General features: G+C 40.2%; 1 protein-coding gene across 1 annotated transcript; it reads right to left on the bottom strand.

Moving 5' to 3' along the window:
- Positions 1-14,092: 14,092 nt before the first annotated feature.
- LOC119986148 (pathogen-related protein-like) lies at positions 14,093-15,163 on the bottom strand. The gene is made up of 4 exons (XM_038830697.1): positions 15,031-15,163; positions 14,818-14,950; positions 14,440-14,738; positions 14,093-14,357 (listed from the first exon to the last, which is right to left on the bottom strand). The coding sequence occupies exons 1-4, from the start codon at positions 15,157-15,159 to the stop codon at positions 14,208-14,210; spliced, it is 711 nt and encodes a 236-aa protein (XP_038686625.1). The 5' UTR covers positions 15,160-15,163; the 3' UTR covers positions 14,093-14,207.
- Positions 15,164-20,442: the final 5,279 nt, after the last annotated feature.

The following is a 20,442-nucleotide window of genomic DNA, read 5'->3' as shown; positions in this document are numbered from 1 at the left end:
GGGAGTAGTTGAAAATTTTGAAACACCAGAGGTTCCTGAGAATCATTTGCACCAAGAAGTACCAGTTTACCCACCCGGGTTCACTCCTGTCCGTAACCAATCTTTGCCTGGTTTGCACCAGCATCAATATGTTTCTCAACAGGCAAGGACTCAGAACCCAGCTTACATTTATCAAGTTGATCCTCATGGGCATGAGAATCCCTTCCCAGTCGGTGCTGATACCGCGGGAACTTTTATTGGCGGGGTAGTAACTGAGGGAGTCCAGAATGAAGAAAGTAGCTCAATGGATGCTATTAAGAAGTTAGAGAAGAGATTAAGAGCCATAGAGGGTTTCAATGCTGTAGGGATGCTGAACCCAGCCAATTTGTGCTTGGTGAAGAATTTGAATGTTCCACATGACTTTGTACTACCAAAATTCAGTTTGTTTGATGGCACTGGAGTCCCTTTGGATCATTTAACGATGTATTGTCGGCGCATGCAGCCATATGCAAGCGATGAGAAAGTGTTGATGCATTATTTCCAAGATAGTCTGACTGGGGCAGCTCAAAGGTGGTTCAATACCCTTAACCCTTCATCAGTAGCTTCGTGGGAGGATTTGGCTGAAATGTTTATGAAGCAGTATAAGCATAATGAAGAAAAGATCCCTACCATTTACGATCTGCAGAACACAACAATGAAGAGTGGGGAAAGCTTTAGGGAATTTGCCCATCGATGGAGGGATTTGGCAGCCCAGATAATCCCACCCCTTTCAGAAAAGGATTTGTTGAACGCTTTCATTGATGCTTTCCAGGAGCCTTATACTTCCAATTTGGCGGGAGGTGGCCATAATAATTTGGCTGTTATGATACAAGCAGGCGAACGAGTTGAACGGTGCATGAAGAGAGGTACTCTGTATTATCCCACCCTTGATAAATTAGACCCGGCTAAAGCAAGCAAAGGTAAGAAGGCGGAAGTGCATTCTGTGAATTTTGATTCAAATCCAGCTGTTTATGGTGTGCCTACTTCAGATTATCGCCCTAGAAGCAATGCCCCAAGGATGTCAAGCCCAGGAGCCTACTATGATCATACCCACACCCAAAATCCTTATCCACCCCGATTCAATACACCATCACCCAATCAATACTCGCAAAACCCAAACACTTACCAAAACTTCCAAAACCCAAACACTTACCAAAATTTTCAAAACCCAAACACTTACCAAAATCCTCGTCCAAATTTCCAAAACCAAAGACCCAGAAGGCCCGTTGAGCATTTCGATCCTTTGCCCATAACCTATGCTGAATGCTTCACGAAACTTCAAGCGCAAGGAGCAGTGGCTCCTATTCCGGGACGGGTCCACCAACCTCCATATCCCCATTAGTATGATCCTAATGCTACATGCTTATATCATGGAGGTACACCCGGGCACTCAACTGAAGGTTGTCTACAATTCAAAAGGATAGTCCAGGGGATGATTGAAGCGAAATGGCTGGATCTTAGTGCAATCAATAAACCAAATGTCAACAACAATCCATTGCCTAATCATGAGAAAGAAGGGGTGAATGCCATTGAAGAATTTTGTGCTACAAAAAGATGGGTATCAGAGATTGCAATGCCGTTGGGCCAGTTGTTTATGGTGTTGAGGAAAGAAGGATTAGTTGAGGAAGTGGCAGTGGATATGCCCGTTCAACGTGGACTTTTTGATGACATGAAGACTTGTGAGTTCCATAGAGGACAAAGGGGACATGCTATTGAGAATTGTTGTGGCTTTCAGGAGAAGGTACAAGAGTTGATGGATTTGAAGATAATAAAGTTTGAGGTGAAAGGCCAATCAAATGAAGTCAGTGTTATAGGAGGATATTATCAAGGGCCTAGGCCGAACCGTGCTCCGCAATTTGTCTTACAGTATTATGTGGAAGATGCGCCACCAGTTGGGCCACTCAAATCAAAGATAGATCCTTTGTACAAGAATGACAAGGCTGTGCCATGGAATTATGAGGCTGAAGTTACAGGAAAGCAAGGAGAAATGGTAGATAATATTTCTGGTGTTAGTGGAGTTACCTGGAGTGGGAGATGTTACACGAGAAATGAGCCAGAAGGGAATCCGATAGTGGATCTTGAAGCTGAACGCAAAAGAAAAGGGAAAGCAATACCTGAAGTTGAAGAATTCGGTTCTATTCCGGAAGAAGATCTTTTTGTACGCCCAGAGGAGAAAAAGAAAGTTGTAACTGATGTGGAAGTCTAGGATTTCCTGAAAATTATTCGGCAGAGTGAGTACATGATAGTGGATCAATTGAAGAAAACCCCTGCAAAAATTTCGATCTTGGAGTTGATAATGAGTTCTGAACCGCATCGACAAGTCTTGACGAGAATGTTAAATCGGGCGGACGTATCCTACAGATTCTTTTAATAGCATTGTGGGAAATGTGTTGGCGTCTCATTTGTTGTCCTTTACTGAGGATGATATTCCGCCTGAAGGGATGGGGCATAACAAAGCTTTGCATATTTCAGCCATGTGTCGTGGAAAGGAATGAGCAAGCATTTTGGTGGATAATGGGTCATCGCTCAATATTTTACCGAAGGAGACTTTTGAAAAGTTGTCGATTGACAGATCTTATTTAAGACCAGTGTCGATGGTAGTAAGGGCATTCGACGGAACACGTAGAGAGATTATGGGAGAAATTGAAATACCTTTACAGGTTGCAAGCGTAACTTTCAATGTGCCATTCGTGGTAATGGATATCTCACCAACCTACAGTTGCTTATTGGGACAACCTTGGATTCACACTACAGGAGCCGTTCCCTCATCATTGCATCAGATGCTCAAGTTTGTTCATGATGGAAGGGTTTACATAGTAAAAGGCCAGTCAGAATGGATGGTTGCTAGTTTGTCTAATAATTCTCCTATTGATGCTCCGACAGAAGGGATTGAGAGTTCATTCCAATCTTTTGAAATTGCTAGTGCTAGCTATGTGAACGAAGGACGTTCTCCTTTAAAGCCACAAGTATCCAAGGTTACGAAGAATGTAGCAAAATTTGTGTTGAAAAAGGGGTTTCGTCCGGGAGAAGGACTTGGTAAGAATCAACAAGGAATTAAGAAGCCAGTAGAAATGGTGAAACATCCAGAACGTTGGGCTTTGGGTTATAAGCCAACTAGGGCTGACAGGAACCGTGCACAAGCAGAAAAGCAGGCGAAGAGGTTTGCTCGTCTGGAAGGAAAGGAGCTGGAAGTCGAAAAGAAATTGATTCCTTGGCTTTATAACAGTTTTGTGTATGGAGGGATGCAGAACAAGATAAGTTTGGCTGATACTGGGGTAGTTTTTGGAAAACTGCCAGTTGGAAACTCGACTGATGTAACTGGGGCAATTTTGACAAATATATGTGATCAGTTTGAGGAGTTCCAAGTTGCTGTGGTGGAAGAGGAACAGAGTTTGGCTGCTAGACCTTGCTTTGTCATCTCGCGTCCTTCAAATTTCAAATTAGGCAACTGGACCAGTCTGGAGCTCCCAGTACCTCTCAAGAACCTGCAAGAGTAATCACGAGTGCACTACCATCGTGGGCCCAGCTCACGGCCTTCATTTGGGTCTTTTGTAATGAGCATGCTTTACTTTGCTTTCAATAAATCTTATAGTATGGCGATTGCATGTTCAAATCTTTGTACATATTCCCTTTTCCATGAAATGAAAGTCTTTTGACAGTCATCCATATTCATGTTTCTCCATTTCCATTTAAGTTTTGTTCTCCATTCTCAAAACCATTTTTATTCATTTCTTTCTCAGGATTGAAAAATGATGATAACGAAGATGGCGAACTTAATGAACCAGATTTTGATGCACCCATTAGCAATGTTGAATCTGACTATGAAATAGAGGAAGAAATTGAGATTTTACCTGAAATGTTAAGACAAGTCAATCAGGAAGAGAAACTAATAAAGCCGCACCAAGAGGTAACAGAAGTTGTTAACTTGGGAACTGAAACGGAGAAGAAGGAAGTTAAGGTAGGAGCTGCCTTCGAAGGAGAAAATAAGAAGAAATTGATAGATTTATTGCATAATTACCAGGATGTCTTTGCATGGTCTTATCAGGACATGCCCGGTCTTGATACAAGTATTGTTGTTCACAAGTTACCATTGATTCCAGAATGTACCCCAGTGAAACAAAAGCTAAGGAGATTGAAAGCAGATATGCTTTTAAAGATAAGAGATGAAGTGAAGAAGCAGTTCGATGCTGGTTTTTTAGCAGTGGCTAGATACCCTGAATGGGTGGCAAATATTGTACCTGTTCCCAAGAAGGATGGAAAAGTGCGGATGTGTGTCGATTATAGAGATCTCAATCGTGCAAGCCCGAAGGATAATTTTCCGCTTCCCCATATCGATGTTTTGGTGGATAATATAGCTAGACATTCAACTTTCTCTTTCATGGATGGATTTTCGGGTTACAATCAGATCAAGATGGCACCAGAGGATCGTGAGAAAATGACTTTTATTACCCTCTGGGGAACCTTTTGCTATAAAGTCATGTCGTTTGGTCTAAAGAATGCTAGTGCTACTTATCAACGAGCCATGGTCACTTTGTTTCATGACATGATGCATAGAGAAGTGGAAGTATATGTTGGGTCTAAATTAACCTTACTAGCAAGTGTACTAGTCGGCGACTACAGCACAATGATAAGCAAGGGTCGAATCCACAGGGATGGAGTTATGTCTAATCCAAATGTATACTTGTATGTATGTATGTACAATGCAAACAAAGTAAAGATCAACTCAAGATTGTTTGGGTTGGTAATTAAACTAAGACAAGTAAAGAGCAAAGTATTTTTGGTATTTTCTTAGAATAGGGATGCAACTAATGCAAATGAGATGAACACCAAGGCTTTGGAATCCCCCTTGGGAAATGACTTGCAATGACACAAATTCACACACATATTTGCTAATTCGGGCATAACGAATCCGTACCTAAGTCGGTTTTAGCGCACTTAAGCCAAATCTCCCTACAATCGATTACTAGCCATCTTATTGGTCTAGGTCGGATATTCCTAAATACATTCTAGCCATCCTATTGGTCTAAACATGCATAGGAATTCATGAAGTTCTATGAAGATTAGGATTCATACAAATTGTCACCTAATTAAAGGGAGACACATTCATAATCAAGTGTTTCAAGAAGCATAATCTACTTGACATATTATTGTCTAAGCAAATTCTCCAAACAATTTCATCCAAAAAAACCTAGGTGTTGGCCAAACACCACAAGCATGAAGAAATTGCAATCAAACATAGAAACACAAGATTTATACCCAAATCAACTCATATATATGTAAATCAAGTCATAAACAAAGTCATCAAACCCAAGGCTTCAACCTAGCCTTGGCACAAGTGATTTAGTTACACATAATGAGAGAAAAACATAAAAGGAGAGATGAGAAAATCATGAATAAACCCAATTAGTTGAGTAGATCCAAGTTGAGCTGAAGAATCTCTCCTCCTAGCTCCAAGAGTCGCCTCTCCCTCTGCTTTCGCTCCCCAGAAATTCAGTTCTAGGTCTCAAAACTCCCGCAGCTCGGACAAATCACGACTTAAAACACCTCAGAAAATTGCTTTTCACGCCTAGACGCGTTGTTTTCACGCCTAGGCGCACCACGCCTAGGCACACGCCTAGGCGCACGCCTAGGCGTGATCCTAGGCGTGCACAACTTAAAATTCAAGTCCAACTCTCTGGACTGGGCGTGCAGGAGTGATCCTGGGCGTGCACAATTTGTGCGCCTAGGCGCGTTACCCCTAGGCACATGATTCAAATGACCATAACTTCTCCATATGACCTCCGATTTGCATGATTTTAGATTCTACGGAAAGCTTGCGATGTCTAGTTTCTAATGCCTTTTGTTGCGCTCAATTCCAATAACGTGACAGAAAGTTATGACTATTTGAACACACGAAGGTCGGTGGTCATTTTATTCAATTCAGCCCTTTTTCCGTCGCTTTTCATCCAAACCGCAATCAACCTATCAAAATACAAATCAACACATAAATACACTCATTATTTATCAAAAGAAAGCTTAAGAGGGGGATATTTCTACCAAAAACAATAGGTATTATCATACCTATCAGTATATGTCGATGATATGATAGCAAAATCCAAAGAAGGTGAAGATCATATTGTGAATCTCCAGAAGTTGTTTGATTGATTAAGGAAGCATCAATTGAAGTTGAATCCAGCTAAGTGCACATTTGGGGCGACCTCGGGGAAGTTGTTAGGTTTTATTGTAAGCAGGAAAGGAATTGAGGTAGATCCTGATAAAGTGAAGGCGATCTTGGAGATGCCACCCCCTCGGACAGAAAAGGAAGTTAGGGGTTTCTTGGGAAGGTTAAATTACATTGCTAGATTCATTTCATAGTTGACAGCTACTTGTGAAACTATCTTTAAATTGTTGCGTAAGAGTAATTCTACTGAGTGGAACGAAGATTGTCAGATAGCATTCGAAAAGATCAAGCAATACTTGAAAAGTCCTCCAGTGTTAATGCCTCCTGTGGCTGGCAGGCCGCTTATTCTCTATTTGACTGTCTCGGATAGTTCGATGGGATGTGTGCTTGGACAGCATGATTCATCGGGAAGGATAGAGCATGCCATTTATTACTTAAGCAAGAAGTTTACTAGTTGTGAAGCAAATTATTCGATGTTGGAGAAAACTCGTTGCTCTTTGGTTTGGGCTGCACATCAGCTTAGACAATACATGCTTTATCATACGACGTGGTTGATTTCCAGGATGGATCCTATCAAATACATTTTTGAGAAACCTTCTCTTTCAGGGAGAATAGCAAAATGGCAGATGTTGTTATCAGAATATGATATTTTGTATGTTACACAGAAGGCAATCAAAGGGAGTGCAATAGCAGATTATTTGGCAGATGGAGCAATTGATGATACTCAGTCTATGGATTTGAAGTTTCCAGATATTGATGTCATGACTGTGTCGATAGAAGAGGGGAATCAGAAAGATTTGGCAAAATGGACTATGTTGATGGGGCTTCTAATATCATGGGATGTGGAATTGGTGCAGTGTTAATATCACCTGATGAGAATATTATCCCGTTTACAGCTAAGTTGTATTTCGAATGTACTAACAATGTGGCTGAGTATGAAGCATGTACGATGGGAATTCAAGCTGCTATCGATATGGGGATTAGAAGGCTACAGGTCTATGGCGACTCACAGTTGGTGATTAGGCAATTGAATGATGAGTGGGAAACTAAAGATGACAAGCTCATTCCATATTACCAACATATCAAAAGGTTAGTCAAGTTTTTTGATTGGATTGAGTTTGATCATATCCCCAGGGAAGAAAATCAAATAGCAGATGCTTTGGCAACTTTGGCGGCAATGTTTGATGTAGACCCAAAAGGGGAAGTGCAGCTAATTAAAATTGAGAAACGAGAAGTTTGATGTTACTGTTCAAATTTAGAGGGAGAGCCTGATGGTAAACCGTGGTATCATGATATCCAACAATACATTGAAAAGAAAAAATATCCATCAGAGGCATCAGAGAATGAAAAGCGCACCATCAGGAGATTGGCGGGATCTTTCTTCTTGAATGGAAATGTTCTTTATAAAAGGAATGATGGGGTAGTTTTCTTGCGTTGTGTTGATATGGCAGAGGCTAAACTAATTATGGAGGAAATTCATGAAGGAATATGTGGGACTCATTCCAGTGGATATGCAATGGCACGGAAGATTATACGTGCAGGGTATTATTGGTTAACCATGGAGAGGGATTGCATAAGTTATGCAAACCGATGCCACAAGTGTCAGATTTATGCAGACAGAACACATGTTCCAGTTAATCCATTGCATGTGTTGACATCACCATGGCCTTTCTCAATGTGGGGATTAGATGTCATCGGTCCAATTGAGCCGAAGGCTTCTAATGGGCATCGGTTTATTTTGGTTGCTATTGATTATTTTACCAAATGGGTGGAGGCTACTTCGTATTCTAATGTGACAAGTAGCGTGGTTGTTCGGTTTTTGAGAAAAGAGATTGTTTGTCGATATGGAGTCCTAGAAAGAATTATCACTGATAATGGCACGAATTTCAACAGTAAAATGGTGAAAGATTTTTGTGATCAATTTAAAATTTATCACCATAATTCGACTCCTTACCGTCCGAAGATGAATGGGGCTGTCGAAGCAGCGAATAAGAATATCAAGAAGATCATTGGGAAGATGACAGAGAATTACAAAGATTGGCATGAGAAGATCCCTTTTGCTCCATATGGTTATCGGACCTCAATACGGACATCTACCGGGGAGACGCCTTTCTCCTTAGTGTATGGTATGGAAGCGGTTTTGCCTATCGAAGTGGAGATTCCATCCCTTCGAATAGTTCTGGAGGCAGGATTGGAAGAATCAGAATGGACTCGAATGCGTTATGAGCAGTTGAATTTGATTGAAGAACGAAGACTAAGAGCAATTTGTAAAGGGCAATTGTATCAAAGAAGATTGATGAAAGCACATAATAAGAAAGTTCGACCTCGCAGTTTCAGGGAAGGAGATTTAGTGTTGAAGATGATCTTGCCACCTCAAAAGGATCACCGAGGGAAGTGGACACCGAATTATGAGGGACCATATGCAGTGAAGAAAGCCTTTGAAGGAGGGGCATTAATTTTGACAAGAATGGATGGAGAAGAATTGCCTAATCCGGTGAATGCAGACGCCATCAAAAAGTATTACCCATAGCAAAAAAAAAAAAAAAACTCGCTAGATTGAAAACCCGAAAGGGCAGTCTAGGCAAAAATTAGAGTTAAAAAAAACAAAAAAAAAATCGCTAGATTGAAAACCTGAAAGGACGATCTAGGCAAAAATTAGAGTTAAAAGCTCGCTAGATTGAAAACCCGAAAGGGCGGTCTAGGCAAAAATTAGAGCAATAAAAATCCTGCTGAAGTGAAAACCCCTCGTGGGCGCTTCAGGCAAAAATTAGGGGAAAAAGAAAAGTCTCTACTAAAGTGAAAACCCTTCCTGGGAGCTTCAAATAATATTGAGATCAGAAAGGTGTGGTGAAAACAACTAAGGAGAAGGAGGCAGAGGCCTTTCGATGATTTGAGATGAATATAAGGAAATACAACGAATGACAGATAGCGAGGCTGTACAAAGTTGAATTGGTTATGTTTAGGGGTATGCATGATGAGTCTATGAAGGAGAAGCTTCATATGGAAGTAGTTAGATTCAATAATTGCAAAATGGGGGCACACAAAACTAGGGCAGTTTTGTGCGGTATCAAAGTTATCTCATATCCTGTAAAAATTTCTGCTATTTCCTTTATTTCTAACCCTCTTGAATCATATATATACTTGATCAGTCTCTCCTGTTATCTATCTATTCTAAATAAAACTCTCTGAGGTTATTCAGTTCATTTCCAAATTCCTTATTCATTGCTTGTGTTCTTCACGATTTTATTGCTTATATATCTTGCCTTCAGAAGTCTCGTGTAGTACAAGCATTGCCATACTATTGAATTTATTTGGAAGTTAAGTGAAGTAATAAAAAAATCATGACAAGTGTATTAGGACATTGTTCTTAGCAGGAACTTGAGAGATTTTGGTGTTCTTGACTGTAAAGGAGCTAAAAGAAATTAAATGACGCTAAAAGGCATGGTGGAGCCGAAGAGATTTTGGTGTTCTTGACTGTAAAGGAGCTAAAAGAAATTAAATGGTGCTAAAAGGCATGTTGGAGCCTGAGAGATTGTGGTGTTCTTAATTCTAAGAGAGCTAAAAGAAATTAAATGACGTTAAAAGACATAGTGGGGCCCAAGAGATTCTGGAGCCGAAAAGCTTTGGTTTGGCGTTAAAGGTATGTCGGATTTGATGGAAATAAGATGGAAGCAGCAAATCGATGGAAAGACCAGACAAAAAGAGAATGAAAGATACAAGAATAAGCGTAACATGGCAGATTGAAGAATAGGGTGGAATCCAAAGATGCAATCTTCTCATGTTGGATGATTGTAGGATGATAGGGGTGATGGTGCTTACGACAATTAACCAAAGTCAAATTTTCAAAATGAGAAAAATAAAAGAAAATACAATTTTCTTCATACATTCATACACTCATGGATATTTTCTTGCATAAATTCAAACCAACATTTGGCCAAGCCGGGAATGGCCTTGTGATCCTGTGCCCTTTATTTTTCTGCACAAACATTTGGCCAAGCCCGGAATGGCCTTGTGATCCCGTGCCCTTTATTTTTGTGCACCAACATTTGGCCAAGCCGGGAATGGCATTGTGATCCCGTGCCCTTTATTTTGTCTGCACAAACATTTGGCCAAGCCGGGAATGGCCTTGTGATCCCATGCCCTTTATTTTTTTGCACCAACATTTGGCCAAGCCGGGAATGGCCTTGTGATCCTGTGCCCTTTATTTTCTTGCACAAACAATCGGCCAAGCCGGGAATGGCATTGTGATCCCGTGCCCTTTATTTTTCTACACAAACATTTGGCCAAGCCAGGAATGGCCTTGTGATCCCGTGCCCTTTATTTTTCTGCACCAAGATTTGGCCAAGCCGGGAATGTCCTTGTGATCTCGTGCCCTTTATTTTCTTGCACAAACAGTTGGCCAAGCTGGGAATGGCAACAGTGATCCCGCGCATTTCAGTTCCCGTACGAAACTCAGTTGACTACACCTTTGTTTGTCTTTTATTTCATAAAAGACATACAAAGGGGGCAGCTGTAGTACCCGGTTTTCGTCCGGCTCAAAAGAAAAATTAAATTAAATTAAATTAAATTAAAAAATAAATAATAGAAAAAATTAAAAAATACAATAATAATAATAATAATTCAAAAGCCCGTTCTGGAGCCCGTAATCTCACAAAAAATTCAAAGCCTGTTTCTTGGACCCACAAGCATGCAAAAAATCCTAAAGCCTATTTCTTGGACCATAAGCCCATAAAAATTCCAACCCAAACCCAATATAACTAAACCCTAGAAAATATCTAAAAAATAGGAAAATTAAATAAATAATAAAGAAAATCCTTAAGAGGAAAAGGTGGTTCCTTTATTAGGGTTTCACAAAAGTAGGGAAAAGACAAGAATGTTAGTCTTGAGGGTTTTTAACAAAGGAGAGGAAAATAGGGTTTAAAGGGCAATGTTGACATTAAAAATAGAATCCAAGTTAAAGATGAGGTGAGATTCGCCGCACAAAGGGGGGCGGCATAACAAAAAAAAAAGAGAGGAAAAAGGGTAAGAAAATCGTGTGAGAAAGGAGGGGGCGGCACAAGAAAAAAAAGAAGAAGAAAAGGGATTAAGGGAGAAAGAAAAGAGGGAGAAGAGAGCAGACAGAGAAAGAAACCGTGAGAGATAAAGAAGGAAGGATTCTTGATAGGGGAACCAAGGGAGTAAAAGGGAACCAGTTGCATAAAAGAGGAAGAGGCCAAGAAGAAGAGCGGCTGCACCAGAGGAAGGGTGAAAGGCAGACGCAAACTAGAGACGAAATCGGGAGAAGAGGGTTTCGCGCAATCCGAATCTAGCCTTCAAGAGTAATAATCTGTTTATACTTAAGTTTCCAGTTCTTTTCTCTGATTTTCCTGCTTTGATTCGATTCTTGTGCTGAAAACATGTTCGGTTTTGATATATGAGTTTCTGTTTGTTTTGAGGTGGTGCTGGTTCACTCTTTGGTTTCGATACTTGAGTTTGGATGTTGAGAATGATAATTGATTTTACTGGTTATATTTCTGAAATTTCTTTGGTTTATGATTGGTTCTATTCTTGATGTTTTTCTGCTGCTCATCTTAATACTTGATTGTTAATTCCTGGGTATTGTTTGATTCTCCTGCTAGCATGGTTTGAGTTCTTCGTGATCTTCCCTATTTGTCATTTGTGTTATCCTCCGATAATTTTTGCTGTGAGTTACTGTTTATTTGGCTGGAGAATGCATTGCAGTTAGCACCAAAAATAATGTGTCACTTTTGATGTTGTTTATATGTGGTTCGATGCTCTGCCTTGTGAGATTAGTAATGATGAAATGAGTTACAATATGCTGGCTGGAATTCTATTAGTTTGTATCCTGTTGATAAATGAATCGGTTTTTCAGCCTAGATCTATGTTGTGATGCCACATATTTGTTGTTTTGTTTTTGGTGTAAAGTATATGGAACGTGTTTTGGGTATAAGGAATGGGGTCTGGTTCTCTGCTAGTATTTTGATCATGCTTGCTTTGATCTCGTTCAGTGATGTTGGCTATTGTATTTGGTTGATAATCTATGAGCTTTGTTATATCGTTTGGTATTATACTTGCTTGAATCCATGATGTGCTATAGAGATATAATGCAAGTTGGTTTTGGCTCTTGTTCCTATCATTCGGATTTGGTGTAGTGTTTATATGTATGCTCGTATGAGAGAAACTGTTAATGGAAGCTTGTTATTAATATGAATCTTGATTATGTTTAAGCCTCTAATTTTGATCATTCTCTTGCTTGATTTATGGACTCGACTGCAATGGATCTTCATTTGGGCTGGAGAGCTTATTTGGAGATTGGACCGGGTTTGAGCAATTAATGGGCTCCATGGGCCATATTTGTATTTGTATTTTTATCTTTATATTTCATTATTTGTATATATTTGTATCTTATTTGGCATGTATATTCTTGTAAATATAAGCCATGTAATAAGGTAGTGGAAATAATGAAAAGTAGTGTAGTGTAGTGGAAATAATGAAAAGTAGATTAATGTAATTTAGTTTTATTTATGTTTAACGTAATTAGTATACATGTTTAGGGGTTTAGTTTTACCAATCCATCAATTCAATAAGCACTTTTTACCAACTCTTCATAAAAACAAATTAATGGATACTACATTAAAGTCAACTAGGAGGAGGACTTGAAGACATTCAGCTCATGCCTAGACTTTAATTGTGCTATCCTTATTTAAACAAAATGTAAATGGTAATTTAATTTACTAGATACCTAAATTAAAGTTCATTAGGAGGAGGACTTGATGACATTCAGCTCCTGCCTAGGCTTTAATTATGTTATCTCTTTAAATTAAAGTGTCATTTGTATTTCTAAACACAATGATAAATTAATTTACTAGATACCTAAATTAAAGTTCATTAGGAGGAGGACTTGATGACATTCAGCTCCTTCCTAGGCTTTAATTATGTTATCTCTTCAAATTAATGTATCATTTGTACTCGAAAATATAATGGTAACTAAATTGAAGTTAATTAGGAGGAGGACTTGATGACATTCAGCTCCTGCCTAGGCTTTAATTATGTTATCTTTTCAAATCAAAATATCATTTATATTGGACAAACAACTTTTCAAGAAAAAACACATAGATCAATCTAGGTAACCTTTTAGGGAGTTGTGGGGTGTCTAACACCTTCCCCACACTCAATAGACCCCCTTACTCATTTTCTGGTTCGTAGACCATTTTTTAGTGTCCAATTGCACTTAAATCAATTGGTGGTGACTCTAAATCATTTTTTATCCTTTCATCGCCGGTTCGCGTCGTGACCCCGGTTGCGACAGATTCCATCACTTGTTCTTCGCTTACCAAGAATTACTTTCATACTTTTGATTGTTTATCTCATTCCATTTCTCGTGTATTGCGGAATTTAATAGGAGTGGATGAATATATGACCTATGATAGAAACGAATGGAGAAAGTAAATACATGTGATGGATTTCCGATGATGTTCTCATAGACTCATATAGCCGATTCCTTGAGATAAAGGCTCGGTTAATGATGACGATGACCACCATCACATTTGGCATGCCTTGGATGAATTCAAATGGGCTCATCCAGTACAGATTAAGTTTATATTGTCAAATGATGTCCTGCGAGACTTTTCTGTGACTAGTGGACTTGTATTATTGATAGAAAATATGAGTACATGTACATGTGATGCTGCTTAATGCTGTTGGATCGATCGATAGATGGATTGATTTTCTCTTATTTTCAAAGCTGAAAAATGCACTATTTTACATGCCAGCTGCTTGAGTACTATTTTGCAGGATTTTGGTCCTCTAGCAGTGATTCCAGGCTATTTTAGTGCTCAGAGCATTATCCACTTGATGTGGCGTACTATCTGCTTGTTTGTGCATAATCCACGAAAGAGAGCAAATGAATGGTTCTTTTCAATCATGCCTGGCTTGTTATTTAGAGTAGATTAATCATTAATCATAGCATGTATCATACACAAACACTCACACATATCTATACGCATATGTGTATGTATATGTACTCATTTCAGTCTATTTGTTTAATAAATGGACAGCTTTGAGACGCTGAAGCAACTTGAGCTTTGTCTTCATCTTTTGGTCCTTTGAATAGGCCTCCAAATAGCTCTGCAGGGTCATAGTAAACCTCCACCTCCTCTGCTCTCAGTGATTCGTCAACCTGCCAAGCCATGGTTTAATTAACTTCTAGAAACCATATACACATCTATATATATATATATATATATTATATATCAACATACCTTTAGAACTGCCAAGCCAAAGAACTGAACCATGTCTCCAGTAGGGGCATGACCCTTGAAGGGTCCTTCAAAGTATCCCCAGTGCCTAAACTTGAACACAATAGCAGGAGGTCCTGAGTAAACACTGAGGACTTCCCAGGCAAACCCGCGAGGCAAAGCCGATCGAAAAGCTTCGTGCGATGATTCAAATGTCTCTTCTTCTGCTTTGTAATACTTGAACTCATCTGGCAGAGAATTCTTCAACAAAGCATTGTAGCTTCCCAACTTTAGAGTCTCTTCTGCTGACAACCCTTCTCCTCCTGTCACAATAGCATACATATATATACTTTGCTAGTCATATATGTATATAATAGAAGTAAAAGAGATAGACATATATACCATTCACTATGAGCTTGAATTTCTCTGGATTTATGGTTTTAAAATCTTGTATGCGAGTCTTGTGTGATAGCTCCATCTCCCATGACTTGACAGCATTCTGCACTGTTTCTTCTAGTGATCCTTCTGGCCATTCCTGCAGACAATAAGCCCCTGTTTAGTTTTTTCATCTCAAACTTATTGAAATTGAATTAGTTGTGTGTGTAAACTTTAAACCTTGGTTCGGCCTTCCTCGAAGAGGTGATTAACATCATCATAGGTAGGAGGAGCTCCATGTCTCCACTGTATGTTGTCTCCTGCATCATGAAGAAAGGACCTGTACTTATCTCTTGACACGATTGCCATGTTTAATCCTAATGTATAGAAGCTGTTCATGGGGGTTTTATAGGGCAAGATTGGGCAGCGTAAGAGAGTTACTAAACAAAGGTCGTTGACTGGTGAACTTAACCGCACTAATTCTTAGCACAAACGGGAGGTCATAAGTTAAAGTGTCATGGATGTTTCCATTATCACAATTTACAAAATGAGCCCTTGCTCAGTCTTAGCGTTACTGCATTTTCCTCTAGCACTGGTTCTCGACCCATATCTAAACTGGTTCATGGGGGTTGCGGATTCTTATATGTGGTCTGGGTTTTATCAAACAATTGTTAGGTGGGAAGCTGGGTGGATTCCACGTTAAAAAAAAAATGTAGAGAATTACTAGAGATAACAAAAATGGTAAAACATGGATAAGATTATATATATATATATATATATATATATATATATATACACACATATAATTAATTATTAGGTAATGAAAACCATTATGCAAAAGATGATGTGGATGAATCAAGACCATTTCTAGGTACGTTAATGTTAGGGTTAGGTAAAGGGAACATCAATTTAATTAATTGTGGTTGGGGAAATTGATATTTCGTGGCCAAATGGGTGGGCGCTGGTTCAGGACGGTATCAAAGGTTCCTGCGACACAAAATTATATAATTAGTTAGGCTATTGCTTGATTAACAATGGATACTCCACGCTTTTAACTTAGTGATTGGTCATGTTACCCTGAACCGTTAGAGTAACGTCTAAGTATCAACTCCTAGTCTAATTGATGAAAATGAATCTTAACCTCGTAGAGGCCATACGTTGGATTTCTATCGAATTCGTACATAAAATTATTAAATATTTGCATGGTATGCATGATTTGCGGCTAGTTACCATGCCATAAAAAAAATTAAGAGGGTTGGAAATCAAATATAATCACTAGTTATAAGTTCACACTTAGGGTGCGTTTGGTAAGAGGGTAAGAATTTGGGGGTATAATTTATTACCCATGTAAATATTACAAGGGTAATAATAATTATGGAGAATAATTGTTACCCTTGTTTGGTAAAGAATGGTAAAATTTACGACTATCATATACCAAAATTTTAAAAATATAGATACATATGCGTATATATACACACACGGCCAAACATATATATATATATATATATATATATATATAATAACAATTGTTAACAATTTCAACAAAATAATCTGATAACATTCAAATCCATGACAAAGACGTAACACAAGAATAGGGGTCATCATTTGGTCCGCGGGCCTAGGTCGGAGCTCGGCCCTGCCCAATCCCTTGGGCGGTCATGGGCTCCATTTTTTGGGTCAGCCCAACCCGAAGCCAGACACCTTAGGCCAATTTTGGCTCAGCCCGAGCCCGACCCAAGCCCGACATTATTTATTTTTATATATATATATAATATGTATATATTTATATATTTATATTTATATATATATAATATGTATGTATATATATAATGTAACAGCCCGACCCACTAAAACCCAATCTCCCCACCAACCACTGAACTTGGCCCATACCAAGCCCAGCCTGGCAGTTCCCAACCTCTCCTGGCCCATACCAGAAAAGATTGGACAATAGTTTAAGGTCTGCAGCGTGTTATATTCTGCACCCAAGACTCGTCCCTGGCCGATGTGGTATTTCATCCAGAATAGTAACCCCCACACCTCGCCTCATATGACGCAGAGCAGGGCATTACAGTCCACCCCCCTTAGGAGCCCACGTCCCCGTGGGTCACGCCAGACACGGGCACCGCGCCCCGGTTAGACGTGAGGGACGAAACCCACATACCCACCAGGTCGGCTCCGATACCAAACTGTCACGCCCCTCTCTCCTAAGATATACCGAAGTATACCTATACCACAGGCACGTGACCGGCAGGGGACACCCCATCCCCCGAACCAGATCCCAAATCTGCGACTAAACCCAACAGACATAATAATAATAATAAGAAGAACTACCATACTATCCACAAGGTACATCCACCTGTCTACATATACAATAGCGGAAGAATAAAACATATCTACCCGATACCAAACCATATAGGATATATACCAATACAATACAAAAGTTCCCACACCCACTAAGAGTCAGCCCAAGGCTACACACCAGCTCACGCATCCCGCTGCTGACCGCCATCACCTACATCCAACTCACCTGAAAGGGGGATAAAGAAGAGGGGTGAGCCACAAAGCTCAGTAGGGCGTAGAGAGGAAATGCCAATATCCATAAATAATAATGATAAATCCAGAAACGAAACGCATAGTATGCAATACAGGAAATATACATCCATCAGTAAGTCAACCAAATAGCACAGTAGCCGATAAGGCTAAGCAACACTGGAACCACCAACACTGGTCTCCAGAAATCCATACACCAATCCAATCAAGTGAAATGGTAGCCGATAAGGCTATCCAACACTGTAATCACCACATCAATCTCCAACAATCCATCACACCCCTGGACCCACCCTAATCCCCGTAGGGTGTCTCCCAATCCAGGTCCACACCGAAACTGGATGAGGATCGGGTATCCCGATAGCATAGCCTACACCAGAGGGCGTCCCCTGTGATGCACCCCATCTCAGACGGTCCACCGGTATATATCCGGTCCGTATATGTATATATATCATCCATTAGAAATCCATATCTGATCATTTGGGCGCCTATATGGGCCCACAATCCACATCCACATCCATATCCACATCCACATCCACATCCAACACCTCCAATCACCTCACTCTCAGAAAACATACCAACAGTGATATATATAACAGGGAATATAAATCAACATGCAAAATAGGTCGTATTTCCACCCCCGGAAACCGACAAAACCATAATATCACCAGAGCCCGTAAACCGGAACTCTAAAGTCACATGCAAGAGTAAGGAAACCCCTACCTGGAAATCAGAGTGCTAAAACCAAGCATGCGTCCCAGACAACCCCTAACTCCAAAAGTTAACCCGCTCCGAATCTCAACCGTGACCACCGTCTACACCGAAAAACACAATATATGTAAATACTGTAAAAATACGGTCGGTCAACTATGGTCAACGGCCAAATAGTACTGGTCAAAGTCAACGTATAAATAGTAACCGGGTCCAAATAGTATCGAACCGGGTCAAATAGTACCCGACCGGGTCAAATAGTACCCAGCCGAGTCAACTCGCCGGTCAACCGAGTCAACTCGCCGGTCAACCGAGTCAACTCGGCCTGACTCGGTCAACTCGCCGGAAACCCATTTAACCCCATCGCCGGTGATCCGACCACCCAAACCTGCCAAATCTTATATCAAATTAAAGAACTCGATGAGATGAACTCATAGGTACCTGAAACAAACCAAACCGTTGCCGGAATCGGCCGGATCGACCAAAAGAAATCCGAGGAAATCGAAACTTCAAACTCCGATATCTCCCTAACCACAACTCCGATCGACGTGATTCAAGTTGGGTTAGATTCGTCTCGTCAATACGCTTCTTTTGACACCGGTGGTGTCGCTCACCGTCGTCGAACTCAGAAAATGAATAGTAACAAAGATGTACGGGAGAGAGAAAAGGAAGAAGAGAAGAAAATGCGTAAGAATTTTTTTATTTTTTATTTTTTTGATTTTAAGTTTTCTTTTATAACAATTTTGACTTATCAAAAACACCCAGCTGTCAAAAACACCCCCAACTAAATTGTTACAATTTACTTCAAAATTCATAACAAATCAAATTTAAATCTGATTTAAGTATTTTTTTTTTTACTCCAAAAGTTTTCTTTTAAAATTCCCCATTTATTAAAATATTTATTCACACTTTAATTTTATTCTCTTCAAATACCGATTCACCAACACAGAGGTTCACTCCACCTCAACCACCACGATAAGATACTACGAATAGTGTAAAATTAGATCAGGATATGACATCCTTCCCCCCTTAAGAAAATTTCGTCCCCGAAATTAAATCATACGTAGGTAGTAAATAAATCCGGAAATCTCGTCTACATATCCGACTCCAACTCCCAAGTTGTCTCCTCCACTCCATAATGTTGCCATATCACCTTAACCAAGGGTATGGTCTTCGACCATAGTCGCCTCTCCTGTCTATCCGTAATCCTAATAGGACGTGTCTCGAAAGTAGCGTCCTCACCAATCTCCAAGGTAGACCAATCTAATATATGAGAAGGGTCCCTATGGTACCTCCGTAACATAGACACATGAAATACCCCATGTACTCCTGACAATTGTGGGGGTAATGCTAATCGATAAGCTACCGTCCCCACTCTCTCCAAAATCTCAAATGGCCCTATAAATCTAGGGGCTAACTTCCCCGCTCTCCCAAACCGCTGTACTCCTCTACGAGGACTAACCCTCAGGAAAACATGATCCCCCACCTGAAACTCTAGAGGTCTACGTCTCCTATCCGCGTAACTCTTCTGACGTGACTGAGCTGTCAGAAGCCGCTGTCGAATCACTATCACCACCTCAGTAGTCTGCTGCACCATCTCTGGACCCAATAATGGTCTATCTCCAACCTCTGACCAACACAACGGTGATCTACAAGATCTCCCATATAATGCCTCAAATGGTGCCATTTGAATACTACTCTGATAGCTATTGTTGTACACAAACTCCACTAAAGGAATATGAGTCTCCCAATCTCCTCGAAAGTCTATCGCACAAGCCCGAAGCATATCCTCCAGAATCTGAATAGTCCGCTCACTCTGTCCATCAATCTGCGGATGAAAAGCTGTACCGAAGTTCAGTTTCGTCCCCAGAGTATCCTGAAAACTGCCCCAAAACCGTGAGGTAAATCTGGGATCCCGATCAGATACAATACTCAACGGTACCCCATGCAATCGGACTATCTCTCGTACATATAATCTCGTCAACGACTCAATCGAATCTGTCTGACAAATAGGCATAAAATGAGCTGTCTTTGTCAACCGATCCACAACAACCCAAACCGCATCATGTCTCCGCGGAGTCATAGGTAAACCCATCACAAAATCCATAGTGATATGCTCCCACTTCCATTCAGGTAATGGAAGCGGTTGCAATAATCCAACAGGTCGTCGATGCTCTGCCTTTACCTGCTGACAGGTAAGACATCGAGTCACAGTCTGTGCCACATCTCTCTTCATGCCACTCCACATATACTGCCTCCGTAAATCTCGATACATCTTAGTAGCACCAGGATGCATCGCAAATCGTGAGTAATGTGCCTCCTGAAGTATCTCATCGCGTAACTCAGTATCCTCTGGAACCACTAATCTGCCCCTGAATCTGACTCCACCATCAA

This window comes from Tripterygium wilfordii, chromosome 19 (assembly GCF_013401445.1).
Source record: "Tripterygium wilfordii isolate XIE 37 chromosome 19, ASM1340144v1, whole genome shotgun sequence".
NCBI classification, from domain to species: domain Eukaryota; kingdom Viridiplantae; phylum Streptophyta; class Magnoliopsida; order Celastrales; family Celastraceae; genus Tripterygium; species Tripterygium wilfordii.
Note: the sequence above shows the minus strand (reverse complement) of the source record. Positions and strands in the feature narration are given on the sequence as shown.